This window comes from Carcharodon carcharias, chromosome 10 (genome assembly GCF_017639515.1).
Source record: "Carcharodon carcharias isolate sCarCar2 chromosome 10, sCarCar2.pri, whole genome shotgun sequence".
Lineage (NCBI taxonomy): Eukaryota > Metazoa > Chordata > Chondrichthyes > Lamniformes > Lamnidae > Carcharodon > Carcharodon carcharias.
This window is the reverse complement of record NC_054476.1, coordinates 41,830,953-41,849,556: the sequence shown is the minus strand read 5'-3', so window position 1 is coordinate 41,849,556 and position 18,604 is coordinate 41,830,953. Positions and strand designations below refer to the sequence as shown.

Genomic DNA, 18,604 nt, shown 5'->3' with positions numbered 1-18,604 from the left:
TACATTGTTATGATTTGAAATGAATACATTATTAAAAAGTGTACAGGTCTTTATGCTATAAAACTAGGTCCTCTTTCCTTTGAACTCCCTGCCTTTTATTTGGCATACAAAAAAATAGAAGTTAAAAGAAAAAAGAAGACACTTGCATTATGTAGTGGTTTTCATGGTGACTGGATATCTGAAAGCGCTTTACAGCCAATGATGTAATTTTGAGGCAAAGTCACTATTGTAATGTAGGAAATGCAGCAATCAGTTTGTGCACAGTAAGCTCCCACGAACAGCAATATGATCGTGATCAGATAATCTATTTTTTTTGTGATATTGATTATGGGATAAATATTGGACAAGATGCTCCCTTGCACTTCATTGAAATAGTGCCATGGAATCTTTTACGTCCAATTTAGGGGGCCGATGGGCCCTCGGTTTAACTTCTCATCTAGCACTTTTGACAGTGCAGCACTCATTCAGTACTGCACTGAAGGTTTAGCCTTGATCATTGTGCTTTTAGGAAAGAAATATTAAGATTTTTTTAAAAATATTTTGCAACTTAGAGGAATTTTGCAGATTCATCAAGTCTTCAGTAATCAGATACAACAGTTAGAATAGTGGTCACCCTGAAGCTGGACCAGATTCCAATTCAGAAAAGCTCTTCAAATATTGTGGATTCATGTCTAATTCTAGAAGTAGGTGATTTTAAAATGCTTCCATAAGCAAGTAAACTGAAGCGAGCAGGTTGTTTACACCAAATAGTTTTTCAATCATTCTTTGTGTGCATTTTCATTGCAAACTAATGTGTGTAGTTTGTGTCAGTTAAAGAGACAGAAGCCATTTTGTCACTATATTGTTAAACACATTTGACAGTTTTGGCCTACAGCCTTAGGCAGATCCCAGTCAGTTTAAATATTTTGTGAGGTTGAATCATAGAATAATTGTCTTCTTGACAATAATTTGTTATAAAACTAAATGTACTCAAACATTAAATGAAGCCAAGAGAACATAAAACTTGATGCAAGTCACTGCAAGACCTGAACATCATCAAGCCAGTACCTGCAGTAAATTATATCCCAGTTACATTTCATATAAGGAGTGACTCAGATATAATTTATTCCAATGTACGCTTGCTACTGTCGCCTCGAAGCCATTAATAAGTAAGTTAAGCACAAGCACAGTACAGATGAGATTCTTATACATGTGTCATTAAAATACAGGAATGGACTAAGCCCCTCAATTGCTATTGTGTAAGTTTTGTTTTAGGTGGTGCCTTGGTTATAATACTGCCCAGTTATCTTCAGAGTCGAGATTCAAATTGAGCAAAATCATAAAGGAAAAGAACCTCCGCTCTGTCCAGCAGTATACCGGTTGGTGCAGTTGGTTAGAGTCTTCTTCCATCATTTCTGGGAGTTTGACTATAAATCCCAATCAGGCATGGGGTGAAAGTCTCCTGTCTTTTTTATCTTTGTTGGCACACCATCCAGTTATCATTTGGGCCTAGCCTTGAATCATATCCAAGATGAATAAGACGAATGCCTCTCTCGCCCTCCCTTCATGATGGGCCCCAAGGGAGATGCTTTTCTAATAGATATAAGTCCGCAACAAGCAACAGCTAATTTTAACACTTTTAGTGTAGGGGTGCTACCCATCCATTTTTGGATGAGACTATAGCTTTTAAAATGTCAAGTTTTAATTTATTATTTAGGCTTATGATGTGGAAATACTAATGTTTAAAGTTATTGCAGCTTTCAGGGACTTTTACTTATCAGCAGCAAAATAAGTACCAAAATGTAAGCCATGATCTCACCTTTCTATTTCCCCTTGTGCTGCCCCTGTTTGGTTTTGGACTTGGCAGAGAATGACAGATTAGATTAACAGTGGTTGACCAGTCACATTGAGAGCAGCTTTTCAGGATAACACTAGAATAATTGGGCAGCACTATTTTTGGAGCTCTTCTTTGGACAGATTAAAATTCAGAATGTCAATTATAACTTAGAAAGGAGTGTAAGAGTTTTCTGTGCATATTTTCAATGAATACATGCCATTTTAACATGTATCATGACCAGATATTCCCAAATATTTAAGATGCGAGTAGTTAAGGCACTATTTGCAAAACCACATCCACATAATCATTATCCATTTCTGTTTCTTATGAACAAGTTTCTCAAAGGCTCTATTATAGAAATAATATCAAGTGATTGTGCAATAATTTGGCTTATAATTTAACTGAAAATGCTTGATGCAGCCACAAAGTACAAAAGTCGGCAAATGTGTAATTGTCGAGGTGCCTGCATGTACACAATAAACTCAAAAGAAAAATCAAGACATGATTTCCTAGATGATTCACTGAGCAACCTCATCAGTGATAAGCTAACTGATCTCAGCTAGCTGTGGAGTCCCTATGATTGGGAGGAGGAGGAACTATAAACGAAGCAGAGTTCCTACACATGATTCCAGTCATCCATGTTAGAAATTATATATTCATGGACATTGAGGATCTGGTTCAATGGGCAAACAACTTGTCATTCATTCTCCAGATTCATACTTGAAGAATAGTCAACTGGATGAAATCTTGGGGGTCTGCTGGTGACCAGGAGATCATAGCCCAGAATCAATCAGGAAAGAAGGTCAAAAAGGTGGACAAAATTTCAGAATATATTCTGCAAATAAAAGCTAAACTTCTTCTTAGGCAATCCCTCGGTATCGAGGATGACTTGCTTCTACTCCGGTTCAAGGGTTCGGAGATGGCTGAGAAGTCTAATGTGCAATCTACAGACCCTGCCACATGTGGGGCAGGTGGTGCTTGAAGGGTTGGATAGATGGGATGGTGGAGGTTTGGGCACAGCCTGCTACGTATCCATTTCACCTCCACACGTTCCCAACAAAGTTTCTCAATGCATTTCGTGCCTTTCCAAATTAGCCTTCTCCACTTTGGTCAGTCACAAGTTTGACCTCTTCAGAGATGCTCTGAGGACAGTGTTTGTACTGTCCTCCTGGGAGTCTCCTGCCAGTACTGAGTTTGGGAGTCTGGTGACAGGCTTACGAATGACATGCCCCACCCAGCGGAGCTGGTTTTGAGTGATCAGTGCCTCGATGCTGGGAAAGTTGGCTCGGGAGAGGACACTGCTGTTGTACTGCCTTTCTTGCCACTGGATTTGGAGGATCTTGTGAAGGCACCGCTGGAGGTACTTCTCCAGGGCTTTGAGGGGCCAGCTGCAGGTTGTCCAAGTCTCTGAAGCAGATAGGAGCATGGGAATACTATACGAATATTATAATGATAATACTAAACCTTTAATCATACAGGTTTGATACAATCTCAAATTATTTCTATTTGGCTATAATATACAACAGCAGAAAAGCCTATTGGACCATAAAGCTGATGGTGGCTTTAATTCCAGAGACAAACTCTGCATATAAATCAAAAAATGTAACATTTCCTCACCCGTCAGTGTCCTTAATTTGGCTCAGTAACATGTGCTGTCTCCTCCTCATAACGCTTAGCTGTTTAGCACATTGTGATCCAATTATGGAGTACAGATGTTTGAAAGGACATTAGTGCACTGTTGCACTCAGGGTCAGCACCCCTCCCACCTCGGTGTAAAATCAGAGCTCACAAGCCTAACACACCTCCAGTCCGGCAGAGCAACAGGTTCAGTGTCAAATATTCTGGGGTAGTTAAAGAGGGAGAGGTGGATCAGTGAAATTCCATGACTGCTTTGTAAACGAGGCATTTGACTTAATAGTTTTGACATGTGGTCTACTCAGAGCAGCTTAAAGGGGTGCTATTATCCTGCAATTATTTACTGGCAGAAGCTAGCATGTACCAGGGATTTGTCAAGTCTTGTTTGAAAATCAGCCTCTCCTGCATTTGCACATGGGTCTGTGCACAATACACATTATCGTTGATTCTTCTCAATATTAACATAATTATTATATATTTCTGCAACAGGCCTGAATCTCATTAGCAGTTGATTTATGCCATTAATCCGTTTCTGTGCCACAAATTAAACAAAGGCCGAGGCCCTTGAGGTCATGGCAAATTGATCGGAGTCATTAAATATGCTGCTTAGTACACAGTGAATGAGAGGCTGCCTGTCTGATAGTGACAAAACAGGCTTATTAAAGTTAAGTGAACAATTGCGGGTGGAGGTATTAAAACCGGCTCAGAAAAACATAAAAGATATAACTGACTTGGGTGTGGGGGAGATGGAAGAAAGAGTGAGTGAGTGCCAGCGCACACTCTGCTGACCTTGATGCCCAGAAGCAAGAAGACAAACAGAGATAACCACGCCCATTGACCCCGAATGACTAAACAAATCCTGCCCTGCTGTCATCCAGATAACACCTTTGGTCAGACACTCTGCAGCAAGCCACAGTGCAGAAGGCTTAAAGGGAAGTTGGGTGGGGTGGGGGAATAAAGGAACAAAAACAGAAAGCAAACTCAAAAGGAAGGAAGATAGTGAACTGGAGCAGCTCCCATGGATCTTTCTGTTTGGGTTTTGATTGAAAGATTCAAATTCACTTAAACCAATGGATTTGGAAAAGCCCGAGCAGGCCTTACAAACTAACATTTTCATTCTATGGTCTCAACAGTAAAATGCTTCACTGTAAGCTCCATGGTTGAACATTCTGAATTAGCATCAGGAAAAAAATGTAGATACTCATTTGGAATCATGAATCCCCGAAAAGCAAATCCTATTTTATTATTTCAATACTAGTGGATATTTGATTCCAGGCCAGTATTTCAAACTCAGTGCCATGACCAGATTCCACTGAACAATCCCAACAAGTATTTTTTTATATTGCAGTCTTCTTTGTTTATGATATATTGACATATAAATTTATGTTTGCCTGAAAAACAGCATTTACTGCGCTTCAAAAACAAATTTGCAGTGTAAAGTGCTTTGAGATAGCTAATGTAATGAGATACTCTGTAAACTAGTATTATTATTTATTACATTACATTTATATTATGCAATGACTTGCATTCCGGAGCTCTTTTCCAGAACTGGTAGAGGTGTTGGTATGTAGTTTTTGCCCAATGGGTAGAATGTTCCTCATTTCAGGTGGATTTCCCACCAATGTTATCTCTGAATGAGGTATTAACTCCTTTTACCATGGCTGTGTCAGTTGCTCTCAATACTGTACCAAAAATGAGCAAAATTACCTTATAAATCTTAACACTGTGTGATGTCAGACATGGTGGGCACATCATGGCTGAGCTTGATACTGTTTTGGCCAAAATCCACACACAGCAAGGGTTACTGGATGGCAATCAACACCAATCCTGCCCCTTCCCCCAACCCACTCCCTCACCTCTACCCCCTTAACCCATGTTTGTTCTGTTTTTTAAATTGAAAATTCATGTTGAAGCTTGTTTTACAATTGTGTCGGTCGCCTTTGAGGATAACTTCGATAAAACCCAAAAATGGGCCCAAAAAAAGGAACACAAAGTGAGAGTAATCTATTCTTGTTGATGGTGATGTAAGCTGATTGCCAACTTCATGCTGCCTGTTTATTTTATTGATTTCACAGTCCAATCAGTGCTAGCCATGCTGTTTATTGGCTGGACACATCAGCAGGATCTTTCTTGGGTGGATGTAGAAGATCTCATTGCACTATTTTGAAGAAGAGCTGGGGAGTTATTTCTGGTGACCTGACCAATATTTATTCCACAGTCAACATAAAAAACAGATTATCTGGTCATTATGCTGTTTATGGGTAGAATGTTCCGCCCATTGGGGGGATGGGGATGGGGGGGGGTTGTACAGGGGTGGGCGGGCGCAGACCCAATTGGGTTCGTGCCGCCATTTTATGTGGGGGGGCCAATTAAGGCCTGCCCAGCGTGACGCACACCTGGAAGTGCTGTGCGTTCCCTGTGCAGACGGGGGGGATTTGCCTGAGTTGGGAGTGAGGTGCCTCTGGGAGATAAGTTTTAAGTTTTAAAAGGTTAATAAAGTGGAGAAATAATTTTTATGACATATCCCCTCATGTGATACTGCCAGATGAGCTGGGACATGTGCATTAATTTTAATAAAAATTTGTGTGAAAATTTAAAATCATTCATGAAACCTCATCCTGCCCGTGGATGAGGTTCCATGAAAAATGCAAAGGCCACCTAGGCTCTTTGCCTGCCCGCCAACCTTAAGGTTGGACGGGCAGCTCAGGTAATTGCTTAATTGCCTTTTTAAATGGCCTTAATAGGCCTTTGACAGTTCGGCGGGCACGCAGCTGAGTTGGCTGCGTGCCTGCCGAACTGAAAATCCCAAATGACGCATGATGACATTGAGACGCACACCCAACGTCACCCTGCGTCATTTTGCACCTCAGCGAGCAGGCCCCACCCCTGCTTGCCAAGCCGACGATTCAGGCCTATGGAAATTTATTGCATGTGAGGAAATTGGCTGCCATGTTTCCTACAGTACAGCAGTGACTACACTGCAAAAGGTACTTGCTGAAAAATGCTTGTGATGTCTGGTGGTCATGAAAAGTGCAAGTCTTTCTTTTTTCTGCTTTCATGATGGCGAGATTATACAATATGCAGCAGACCGCCACAAGTCTTGACATCCACTCTGATGAAAACTGAAGAGTTTCTCCAGAATGGTCCAGGCGGAAGCATTGTTTCAGTGCGCCAATGGACTGCTCTATCAGCATGGCTTTCGTTGTATTCATGGACAATCATTGTGCACAAAGGTCATCAGCCATGTGATCAGCCAATATTCCAAGTGCCACCCTTTGGTTTGTTGTGTTGGCTCATGAGCAGTTGGCACAATGACCGCCACAGAATGAAGGTAGATATGACCGCTGGCAGATACAGGGCATTGACCTGCTTGATTCAGTGCCTGTGGTCACATGCCAGCATGACCTTGATAGCCATTCACTGTGCATGCACTAATGCCCTTGCCAATATAGTGCTTGTAAGCACCTAACAAATGGGTAATAATGATCCCAATTTCTCATCTAGTACATTAAGGAAAGTAATGATCAAGTGATTTCAAACTGAAGTTTTAAAAAGCAACTAGACTGGAAGGAAAAATATACAATACATTTGTAAGAACAATATAATGTAGCAATAACGTGGAATGAATAATCATCAAAGAACAGGCTCTTTTAACCCAGATGATAAAGTAATCTTTCCTTTCACTCCAAAGGAAATAGAAATGCCTCACGTTATTTATCATTCATCTCCATATATTGTAAATATTTCATAGATCGAAAGGTGATAGTAGCCAGCTCTCAGCATGTATTATAACAATGCGAGGTATGTGCTGTGGTGTTGTGCAAATATTGGTGCTGGTCTACAAAAAAAAGGAAGTGGAGCTAACTTCATTTTGTTTCCTACAGTGCTGGCAAACTGATCATTTTTGCCATGGACAGAAAGAAGTCAATACTGTTGATACCAGTGAATGACAAACTAGCCATGATGAAATTAATCCTAATTTCAAATCATACATGCCGAGGTAAAAAGATGATCATACCCATAAACAGTCATTCATTTTCACAGTACTGACAGCAATCATCATTGCCTGCAATACACCTTAGGTTGAGGAGGTAACAAAAGATAGTAAAGCAGCCTTAACTTAATATCATGGTCGTCACAAATCTCAGATGATAAAAATGTGTACTCTGTAAGACTGTATACAAACTCCACTTCCTGTTAAATGAATGGGAGGCAGGTCCATGAAGATATAATTCCCTTTTAATCGGGAAGCACATTGGTGTTCAAGGGTATCGTGCCAAGGATGGACATAAAATTGGTTTGCAGCCAGGATTATTCATGCGCCAAACTCCTAATCCTGATCATACCATTAGGAAAAAGATATTGAACAAAGGCTAGTCCCTCCCTCCAGGGCAGTGGGAGGCAAGGTCTGACTGTTGTGGAATAAACAGGTGATTCACCACTAGTTCATTCACATGGATCAACAGAGACCAGCTAAATATGACCAATAACTTTGCGTGTAGGCTGCTTACCTACTATCTAGGCTGAAGAATGGTCCAAAGCCCCAAACAAAAATCAATTGACAATGGTGGTTAGAATTGCTTTTAAAAATTGCATAAAGTTGACCATAGTTTTGTTTATAATAATTTGTCTTTCCTTTGGATAAAGGGCACATCATGGGATGTTTGGGCAGAACCACATGAAATATCTTAGACTAAAGTAATTGAGAAATTACATCCAAACTTTATATTTAAACCATTTTCAGCAGCTTAAATAAGCCAATAAAATCACTAGATAGGGTCTATCACAGACAGAGACTCAGTGAAAGAATCACACTTCAAAGCCAGCTGTAACCTAACTTCATGGAAGCCAATGGCATTTATATCAAAGTCTGGCATTTTGTTCATCTAGGACAAGTGTCAGGGCAGCCTCCAGCCTCGTATGGACACAGTCCTTTTCTGACTGACTCTGTGCAGTGACCTCTTTTCAAAATAAATCAAACTACAATAAGCAAAGAATAGATAACAAGTATGCAAGAAAATCTGTTACTGCTTTCAAGAAAAATCAAAATCAATTGGGTGATTTACAGAGAGAGAGAGAACAGTAAATTTAAATAATACTGATTGTGTTAATTGAGAGGGAGGCAACAATACAATATGTACCAATTTAATGTAGCCCTCCTGCTGGGAGCAAAGGCAATTTTACCCTTAATACTCAAAGAGGTCCCTTTTATTTTGCTGACTTGTTCCAGTCAGGCACTACTCAGCACAATAGCACTGTTGAATAACATTACAGTCTATTCTTCTTAAAAGGGCATTGTCACCTCCATTCTGTATAGGCTCACTCCAGAACCTTTACTATGATATGTCAGTTGGTAAATAGCCTGCCGAGTATGGAGCTAGTCATAAGTACCTTGCTCAATATAGAACTGAGCAACCTGGCAAGATCCCAAGTTACTGGGTTATGCTAGTTTTGCTGATCTCAACCTACAAAGTGGTGGAGGTGCTATAGTTGGCCTGAATACCAGGGATTGGGATAAGGATACCAACTCTCCAAGATTGCCCTGGAGTCTTCAGGAATTAAAGATTAATTTTTTGGAAACTGCAGCAAGCAGCTTGGTACAAAATTCATGAGGCATTAAAAAAATTGTTTTTTCTAATGTTCTTTGAGCGCTTGCATGTATTGGCTATAAGAATATTGGGGATAGGAGAATAACAGGTGGTTTTACTGGGCAGGTGGTTGAGGGTAGGAGTCCATGTGATGAAATTTCCAAAAATATATTCAACTTGAGTTGCTCACCTAGGTAAGCTGTTCTAATGCTTTACTCACTGGTCTTATTGTGTAGGTTCTTCATTTTGACGTGAGGTTCCAAATTCTGGCTTTCTTGTGGATGTCAAAAAATTGTGAAAAAACTTTATCATACCAGTTTCCATGGGCTGCTTAATGCAGGTCAGTTTATTTTTGAACTAATTGTTGAACCATTGTGCCTTGCTGCCATTGTCTGACATCTTGTTGTTGCTGCCTCCTGTTTTGCTGCTGCTCCTGACAGTTTTCTAATCTGCCATGAATAAAATCTTTCCAGGTTAGGCAAGAGAATTTGGGTGGGAATTGAGATTGGGCTGAGTTATATGAATCACACAGGGCTAGATTATGAGCCAAGGGTTAGTGTTAGTTTGAAGGTTAGAGTTTTGACTGAGGGTTAGAGACAAGGTTAGGCTTCATTTTAGGGCTAAGTTTGGAGTTCCATTTGGGATAGACTGCTTTCAGATTGAGCACTGGTTGAAGTACTTAAAATATTGGACTGGCTTTAATATCTTGAAAAGACATCTCACTGATGAATCATTTTCACACATGGGCAAAAGGGTATCAAAGTAAAAATAGTGAACTTGTCAAATAACTTTAATTTCAGTGAAGTGTGAGCAATAGTTATCTATAAGTGTTCATGGACAGGAACATCACTGAGGCACTTCAATCTTGCTGTACATTGCAAAAGAAAAGTTCAAACACTTTATAGTTGCCGTCAGACCTCCAATGTAAGAATAAGACTGTAAAATCTCTTCCATTCATGAGGTATGTTTTAATATCTGCCACCAGCAGGTGTCATGGCAGACATTGGCCAGGTTTCTCTGTGCAGTTGATTCTGATGATGGGGTCACATTGAAATGGATGGTGTCCACTGTTTCAAGTATTGGATGTCCATATTACCAGGCCTGACGCCTAATCTCCACCTGATGTGCACAGTATATCTCCAACCTGTCCAACTGGGCAGGCCAATGAATAGTATGCTGGGAGCCTGAACACCAGTAGTGAATTCAGGATGTTCCCCATTAGGTGCCTGGAGCCCATGAGCAAACCTGCAGTTTTTCAGTTTCTTACATGTTGCTGACACCTAAAGAATCACCCTGAAAATCTGGCACACACCCAATGTACCATGCTTTACGCAATGAAAAAAAGGTTTAATGTTGCAATACGCTCACATCACATTTCGGGACTACAATATTTGAGGCACGAGCACTGAAGTTTATTAGCCGTCAACTAAAAGCTAGTTTCCAAGAAATAATGTTATCAGCATGCATTTTCTATAAACACCTAAAAGAGATCTAATGCTGGAATACAATCGAGTTCAGATGATGCCTTAAGGCACTACTACGCAACACAGTGGTTTATAAACATTACTGGAACCCCCAAGAATGCGCAACAGCACTCAACTCCCTCTGCTGGCTCAGTTCCCTTCAATAGCTTGTGCTAACCACATTCTTTTTTAGTCTCAGAATTCTCAAAATGTGCTGTTCATCAATGAAAAGGACATGCAATTATTTTTTGAAGGGAAAAAATGATGGTAATGCCAAGACGTGACTGGTAGAAGCAGCATTGAAGGGAGAGGACAATACGTTGAAAGATGATTGAGCATTCCATATAAATTGCATTAGCACTTTTCTGTCTACAGCCACTATCTCAAATAGAGGAGTGGGGTTGCGATTTTAACTGGCAGTGAGTTATTGGCAGGAACCTGTGCAGAATTTTAATCAGAGGGCTGGCAGCTCAGAAGCCTCATCAGCTGCATCAGGAGTGGTGACCACTGCAGCTTTCAACCCATAGGATTAGAAAAACTTTCAAAAAATTCAGGAGCCATGTACTGAAGGACAAATCCCTCCAGGAATAGTGTTGGGGCCACAGGTGCTGCCTTCCCTGCTTGTGACCCCCCGCTATGTTTCACAAAGTCCTCCCCCATCCCGGGCTGCCACTGGGAGGCTGGTTGCCTTCCCACACGATGGGGTGGGGGGAGGGGATGGCAGGTGGGGATTGATTCATCTTCGGCAAAACATCAATAATTCCAGTCCTGCCATCAGTAAAATTGCCCAAAGGAGGAACATGGTTGAGGAGCCAATCCAACATGAAACCCCTCAATTTTATCACCTCCACAACCCTCACCTCCATTCCTGCCTCCTGGGGGTCGGTAAAATTTTGCCTGTCAGATTCCGTTAGGTTCATGCTCACTCATGGCAGAATAAGGCCATTTTAACCATTTATTAATATGCTGCCACATGACTTTCTGCCAGGAGCAGTAGGGAAGTGGGTGAGTAGCAGCTGCCGGCCTATGGAAATTCAGCAGTCATTGGCCACAACAGCATTCAGGTAAGTGTGAGGGCCAGAGTTCCTTTTATCTCGGTAGGGAAGTAGGAGGAGTTTGGGGCAGGGGATTCTGTCGAAGGGTCATGAGGACTCGAAACGTCAACTCTTGTCTTCTCCGCCGATGCTGCCAGACCTGCTGAGTTTTTCCAGGTAATTCTGTTTTTGTTTTGGATTTCCAGCATCCGCAGTTTTTTTGTTTTTAGGACTAACCATTCCTTGATTCAGATCTTACTCAGTTATAAGATATACAACAGAGAGCTGCATATCACAGGTAACCAATATTCTCAGTAGCATTAGTGCAATCAAAACTGTTTAAAATTTACATCACAGAATTGTTACACCACTGAAGGTGGCCATTCAGCCCATCATGTCTGTACCGGGTCTCTGAATGACCAATTCACCTAGTGCCATTCCACCCCACCCCCCCACCAACCACCTTGTGTAACCCTGCACATTCTTCCTTTTCAGATAACAGTCTAATTCCCTTTTGAATGCTTTGATTGAACCTGCCTCCACCACACTCTCAGGCAGTGCACTCCAGACATTAGCCACTTGCTGCATGAAAAAGCTTTTTCTCATACCACTTTTGCTTCTTTTGCCAATTACTTTAAATCTGTGCTCTCTCACTCTTTTATCCTTTCATGAATGGGAACAGTTTCTCCCTATCTATTCCGTAATGATATAAAGGATCAAAATATATTGATTGAAAATAATTCATCAATCTGCTGTGTTTATAAGTATATGCACTGGGGGGAGAAGTCCTAAAAATGATCTGAAAGCGTAGAGGGACAAATCAATTTACAGTTTGAACCATTGTTATGAAAACACCACTGAAATCTGCTGAAATTATGCAGTGTCAAGCTGTGAATGGGTCTTCATTCCCTTAACAACCCTCCCTATCCGCACCCTCCCTTCCCCCACTCACCCCCACCAGATTGATTGCTGCACTGTGGCCTGAACTTCAGTTGTAGGAGCATCTGAATCTTGTCTCCAATGTTACTGCAACAGGAGTCTCCAAACACTTTCACTTGGTATTCTGTAGAAAAGTCTCAGGACCTACCGTTTGAATTCTAGTGGAGCTCAGAGCACAACTTCCTTGATCCAATAATACTACCTACTAAGAAGTATAAGGCACCACAGAAGCACAACAATCTCTGTGGTGGACATAAATCTCACTGAATATAGGTACTTATGCAACATATGGCAATCTTGCTAATGTGTGATCTTATATATAGCATTCTCTCTGATATACAGATTTGTCTCCAGTTTATGTCTTTTATATACAATATTCCCTGTAATATAGAGCAGTTCCTGTGATGTCAGTTTTCTCAAATATATAGGAATCATTCTGATATTATTGCATTCCCTTTGGTACACCTCAACCTCTGTGATAGACATTAATCTTTGTGATATACAGAAATTTGTAGATGAAATACAATATACAAGTCATTTCTGTGGTATGCAACAAAGTGATAAACAAAATGTTCTCAATACAGAATAATTTCTCGAATTTAAGCATTCTGTGCAAAACACACTCATCTCTGCATTCTTTGTGATATATAATAATCTCTGCTATATAGTATTCCCTCATGTATGGCATTTTCTATGATACAGAAATCTCAATTATATATATTTTGTACTTCAATGTAAAGCATTCTATCTGACTCACAGCAGCTTGTCTGGTACACCACATACCATTTGATACACAGCATTCTCTCTGATATACAGTATTCTACCTTCTATACAACAATCTCTCTAACATAGAACAATCTCACCAAGAATTGGGATCTCTGTGATACACAGAAACTTCTGTGATATACAGCATACTCACAGATACATGCAATTTCTATAATATGGTTATCTGTGTGATGTGCAGTATTCCTTCTGATATACAGTAATCTGCTACACATAGCTGTGTGTCAAACATAGAATATTTGTGACATACCGTAAAGTATTTCCTCTCACATGCAGAATATATACAATTATTACAATGATATAAAACTCTCCCTGAATATATAATGTTATTTGATATACAACAATCTCTAGAATGGAGGTTACTTTTTCAATATATGTTCTTACATATATCTTATTCACCTCTCACCCTTGTGCTTGCTGACCTACATTAGCTTCTGGTCTTGACTTTAAAATCTCATTGTTGCTTTCAAATCCCTCCATGGCTAGGCGCCTCCCTATCTCTGTGATCCTCTTCAGCCCCACAACCCTCCAAGATATCTGTGCTCCACTACCTCTGACCTCTTAAATATGCCCAATTTTAATTGCTCCTACATTGGTGGTCGTGCCTTCAGTTATCTAGGCGCTAAATTCTGGAATGCGCTTCATACACTCTCCGCCTCTCCATTCCATTTTCTGCCTTTAAGACACTGCTTAAAATCTACATTAGGGCCTAGGCAACTGAAGGTGTGGCCATCAATGGGATGTGGGTAATGCTGGCAAAAGCCATATTATTGCCTAGTTGTCCTAAGATAAGGCTGGGCTGTCTTCTTGAACCATTGCCACCTGGGTGCTCCCAGAATAGTGTTAGCTAAGGAATTCCATGATTTTGACCTAGCAACAACAAAGGAAAGTGGCAAATGTCTAAACAGGATGGTGTGTGACTTGGAGGGGAACCTCACGGTAATAGTGTTCTCGCAATCTTGCAATTGAAGTAAGCATGGTGAGTTGCTACATGCATGCTGTAGATACTAAATACTGAAAATGTAGTGCATTTGGTGGTGGAGGAGATTGCAGTTGAAGGTTGGATTTTTCCTGCTAGAAATAATCATTTCCCGACACATATATGGCACAACTGTAACCTGCTGCTTCTCAGCCCAAGCCTGCTGTAGCTTGGCATGGACTGCTTCATTAGTGGAAGATGGAGTTGAACACTGAAATCATCAGTACCAACCCCATGCCTGATCTTATGATAGAAAAGGTTATGGATGAAACAGCTGAAGATGGTTGGGCTGAGAATACTTGCTTGAGGAACTCCTGCAGTGGTATTTAGCTACAGCATCCCCTCTGGCATTCAGCAGTTGCTGCGATATGTAGTCATTTCTCTGATATATGTGTATATAAATGTTTTTTCTGTGATGACAACAATTTTTCATTCTGTTGAATATACAGCAATAGCACATGCAACAATCTCTCAGATGTATAGTGTGATCTATCATTCTGTCTACTATAGTGATCTCTCCAATATAGTCTGATGTCTTCTTCTCTCAGATATACAGCAATCTCTCATTCTGTCTACTGCAGACTGATCACTCACATTGTCAGTAATTCAGTGATCACTTAATCTCCAATGTGCAGCAACCTCATTGCTGAGTTATGCAACAATCTCTGGCTCTCTGAGATATAGCAATCTCTTCCTGTGTTAGAGAAACAGTGATCTCTCACTCTCTCTGTTACAAAACAATCTATCACTTCCTCTGTTACAGAGATCTCTCACCCTCTCTATTACACAATGATTTCTCACTCTCTCTGTACACTATTATCTCTTACCCTCTGTTACACGATGATTTCTCACCCAGTGTTACATAATGATTCTCACTCTCTGTTACAATGACCTCTCGCCCTCTCTGTTACAGAGCGATCTCACCCTTTCTACTGCACATTAATCTCACCATCTCTATTTTAAAGATCATTTGCCCTCTCTGTTACACAGTGTTCTCAATTTCTCTATTACAATGATCTCTCACCCTCTTTGTAACTCAGTCTCTCTGATGTAACATCTTTTGAGCATGGCTCCTTCATTATTAGAAAATAATTATAGGCAACCTCTTATGAATGGTGCACAGCTCCCAGAATCAGCATTACTGTACTTAACTGAAATACCAATTACACAGGCAGAAGGCTCTATGCTTTCTTCCAAACTCACATAAACATTAGCAACATGAATTCGATTTGATGACAGATCTTTCCAAAACACCCGCCCCCATTCAGATACACACAGCAGAAGCAGCCAGAAGGCGGTAAGTGCATCGTTCACTTTTTCAACATAAATAACTTGTTGCATTATTTCCAACCAGTGGAGGAATCGTGGGCAGAAGAAACAGCCAGTATTGACCCTAGAGCAAGTGCCTCTTCTGACCTCTGTATGACTCCTGCACCAGCTTTGGCAGAGGCTTATGGAGGATTTCCAACTTGCTCCTTCAGCCAGGAGGCAGTGCATGGTCCAGGGGTGACTTGAAACTAAGTCGGGGAGAATTTAGTTTGTCAAATACAAACTTGCTTGGTTTCCTTTGAGCCTCATTAATTTGGGCCGTTCTCCCATCCTCAGGCCCCTAAAATCTTTTCTCTTGTTTGCTCATTTTAACAAGTTTAAAATTATTTTATTTATAATGGCTGTGTCACTGTATATTCTGTGATTTGTTCTTTTGTTGAGGAATGTTCACTTTGTATTGAAAATTCATAACAAATAAAAAATGTTTTTACAAAAACCAAAAGGAACAGAGATTGCATTTACAAAAAACAAGAAGTCAGAAGAGTAACATGAATCCAAGATGTTAAAAATTAAGCTCCCACAATTTGAAAATGCTCTCCCACAGCCTCCCCTATGAAGTTAATTACTGGCCATGGAGTAGCATAGATTGAATACAGGCTTCCCTTTAAGACAGCGCTATGTGTTAAATAGTTAAACATGTGTTTGTGTAAAATCCTATCCAGAAATGGCACTGCCCGCTGGGATCAAGGCCTCTAAACTGAAGAAAATGGCAAAACACACCAGTAGCAAAAAAGAAAGAGGACAGGAACTACTATATGCCTTCTGATAATCTCTCAGTCTGCTGTAATGTGAGGTGACTCTATCACTACTGGGGAGAAAAAAAAACCACAAACTCCAATCAGAGAAACTGTTGTTACAACTGAGAAACCTTTTGTAAAATATCAACACTGGAAATTTACTTGGAGCTTCTTCCAATTGGCCACTGTAACTACAACAGAATGTTGTCAGAATCTCAAGATAATCCTCGTTGGCAGGGTCTCTGTTGACCTGCCAAGGTTTCAGAGGCTGATCAGGAGGAGCCCCAAGGCAATTCCAGGTAGATCTTTCAATGTGGTCACCTGACTACAAATGCCTAGCCCTTACAGTCGGATTTTTCCTATCATCATTTTTTAGCCGTCTTTGCCTTATCTACCAATCATGGTCTACAACTATAGCAAAACAACAATGCATCTCACCCAGGAAAGGTGCAGTGTCAGAGTTACATAGTGTAACTCAGTCTGGTCAGGTACAGTGCTGGCTTTATATAAAATGTTTGCCGAAGTTACCCAGAGTGACAGTTTTCCACAGTATGAGGGTCCAATTCATGAGGCTGCCTTTAACGCTGGTGGTGATACATCTTTAAAAGAATTATTTCCACTTTAAAAATCGCCCTGATGGTGAATCTCATCAAAGGAGATATTGATAGTGAGACCTCCTTAAAACTGGTCCTGATGGTAAGATATATCTCTAAAAGGAGTTGTGAGGTTGAGAATCCCTCTTTGAAATAAGCTCAGTTTAACTGTACACATTACCCTCGCCATATGACTGAATTTTTAAAAATAGGAAATTCTAATTAGGCCCTGCTGTGGTTGCTGTTTGATGTTACGAGTAAATCTAGCAGCTATGTCAGACATGGAAGCATGAACAGTTTGTAACAGAAGCATCTTATAAAGTGTAATTTTATAAATATATATCACAAACCCAAAATTCAAACTGAAAGACAGCTAAGAACAAACAAAGCATACAAGATACTTGTATTTAAATTGAATAACTTTCTCCCTCATTTGATTAACTGACCAGGCACATTGTCAGCTGTGGCTCAGTGGTAACATTCTCACCTCTGAGGCAGAACACCTCAAGTTCAAATGCCATTGTAAGATTTGAGCACCTAATCTTGGCTGATATTCTAATATGCTACTGTGAGAATGCTGCTCTGTCACGGGTGTTGACTTACCCAGTGAGAAGTTAAACTGATATCCTGTCTAACTGGATATAAAAGATCCAACTGCACAATTCAAATAAGAGCAAGGGAGTTCTTCTGGTGTCCTTTTAACTAAAACAGACTAACCGGTCAATGTTGTCTGTGCTTTAATTGCTACCATGTTCCTCTACATAACAATGGTGCTTCATTGACTGTGAAATGCTTTGGAATATCCTGCAGTTGTGAAAGGTGGTCTGTATGTGCAAATTCTTTCTTTACAAGAAAACAAAATTGACGCTCCAGCATTTTTTTTTCAAACATGCTGATATCACAATATTCATCATCAAACATTCCCTATAGTTAAGCATTTATTTGTTTGCAGTATCTATATATCATTCAATTATATACTTCTTGACTTATTATCTGGTTAACTACCACACCAACCTTCTACCTCAATCCAGAAATCATACAGTTTGGTAATGAACTCATTGCTATCAGGAATACAGTTATAAAAACTAATCGTATCTGATCCCTATAGATATCGAAGTCTGTTTATAGTTTAACATAAAAATAAATTCTTATGAAGGTATAAAATGTATCATAATAGGAGGGGTTTAAAGGCTGAAATGATTTTAGTACACAATTTATTTTTCCTTTAATTTTCTTCCCCCTCTGAATGAGCTGGCTCATGCTGCAAGTGGTGGTTGGTGGGGGGTGGTGGGGGTGGTAGGGGCGGGGAGAGGGTCAATTTTCACTACTACCAATGTTTGACCATCTGGTGGACAAGGCAAGTATGTTACCCATCCTCCCAACAGATTCAGTGAGAGGGTGAACCATTTTGATGGTGAGATCTCTTTGAATCTCATTGGTGAGTTTTAGACAAATTTTCCAGCTCACCTTTGGCAGGTTTCTGGTGGGCCAGTCCCTACTTGGAGCGAGCTTGCATCAATCAAAGCGATGTGCTTTTTTTTTTGTGAGGCCCTGTGGTGGTTAATGTTGAATATTCAGTCAGAGATGGTACATACATGGGTACCCCGGTTTTCAGAAGTGTTGGTGGAGGTCCGGTTGGAGCAGTTAAATCACAGGCAGTCAGAGTTTCTCTGATGACATGCAGCCACCTCAAACATGCTCCTCATTA

At 40.4% G+C, this 18,604-nt stretch overlaps 1 protein-coding gene across 11 annotated transcripts in view; it reads right to left on the bottom strand.

Moving 5' to 3' along the window:
• sox6 (SRY-box transcription factor 6) overlaps positions 1–18,604 on the bottom strand; it is a 724,678-nt gene that overhangs the window by 608,339 nt on the left and 97,735 nt on the right. For 2 of the 11 annotated variants that reach the window (XM_041197608.1, XM_041197609.1), the window contains exon 1: positions 3,434–3,513. The exons of 7 other annotated variants lie outside the window; for them this stretch is intronic. In XM_041197608.1, coding sequence (XP_041053542.1) covers positions 3,434–3,483 — 50 coding nt within the window. In that variant the 5' untranslated portion in view covers positions 3,484–3,513. Of the gene's footprint in view, positions 1–3,433; positions 3,516–18,604 lie in introns of those variants that run through there. 2 more of the 11 variants (XM_041197595.1, XM_041197597.1) reach the window with 2 other exon arrangements.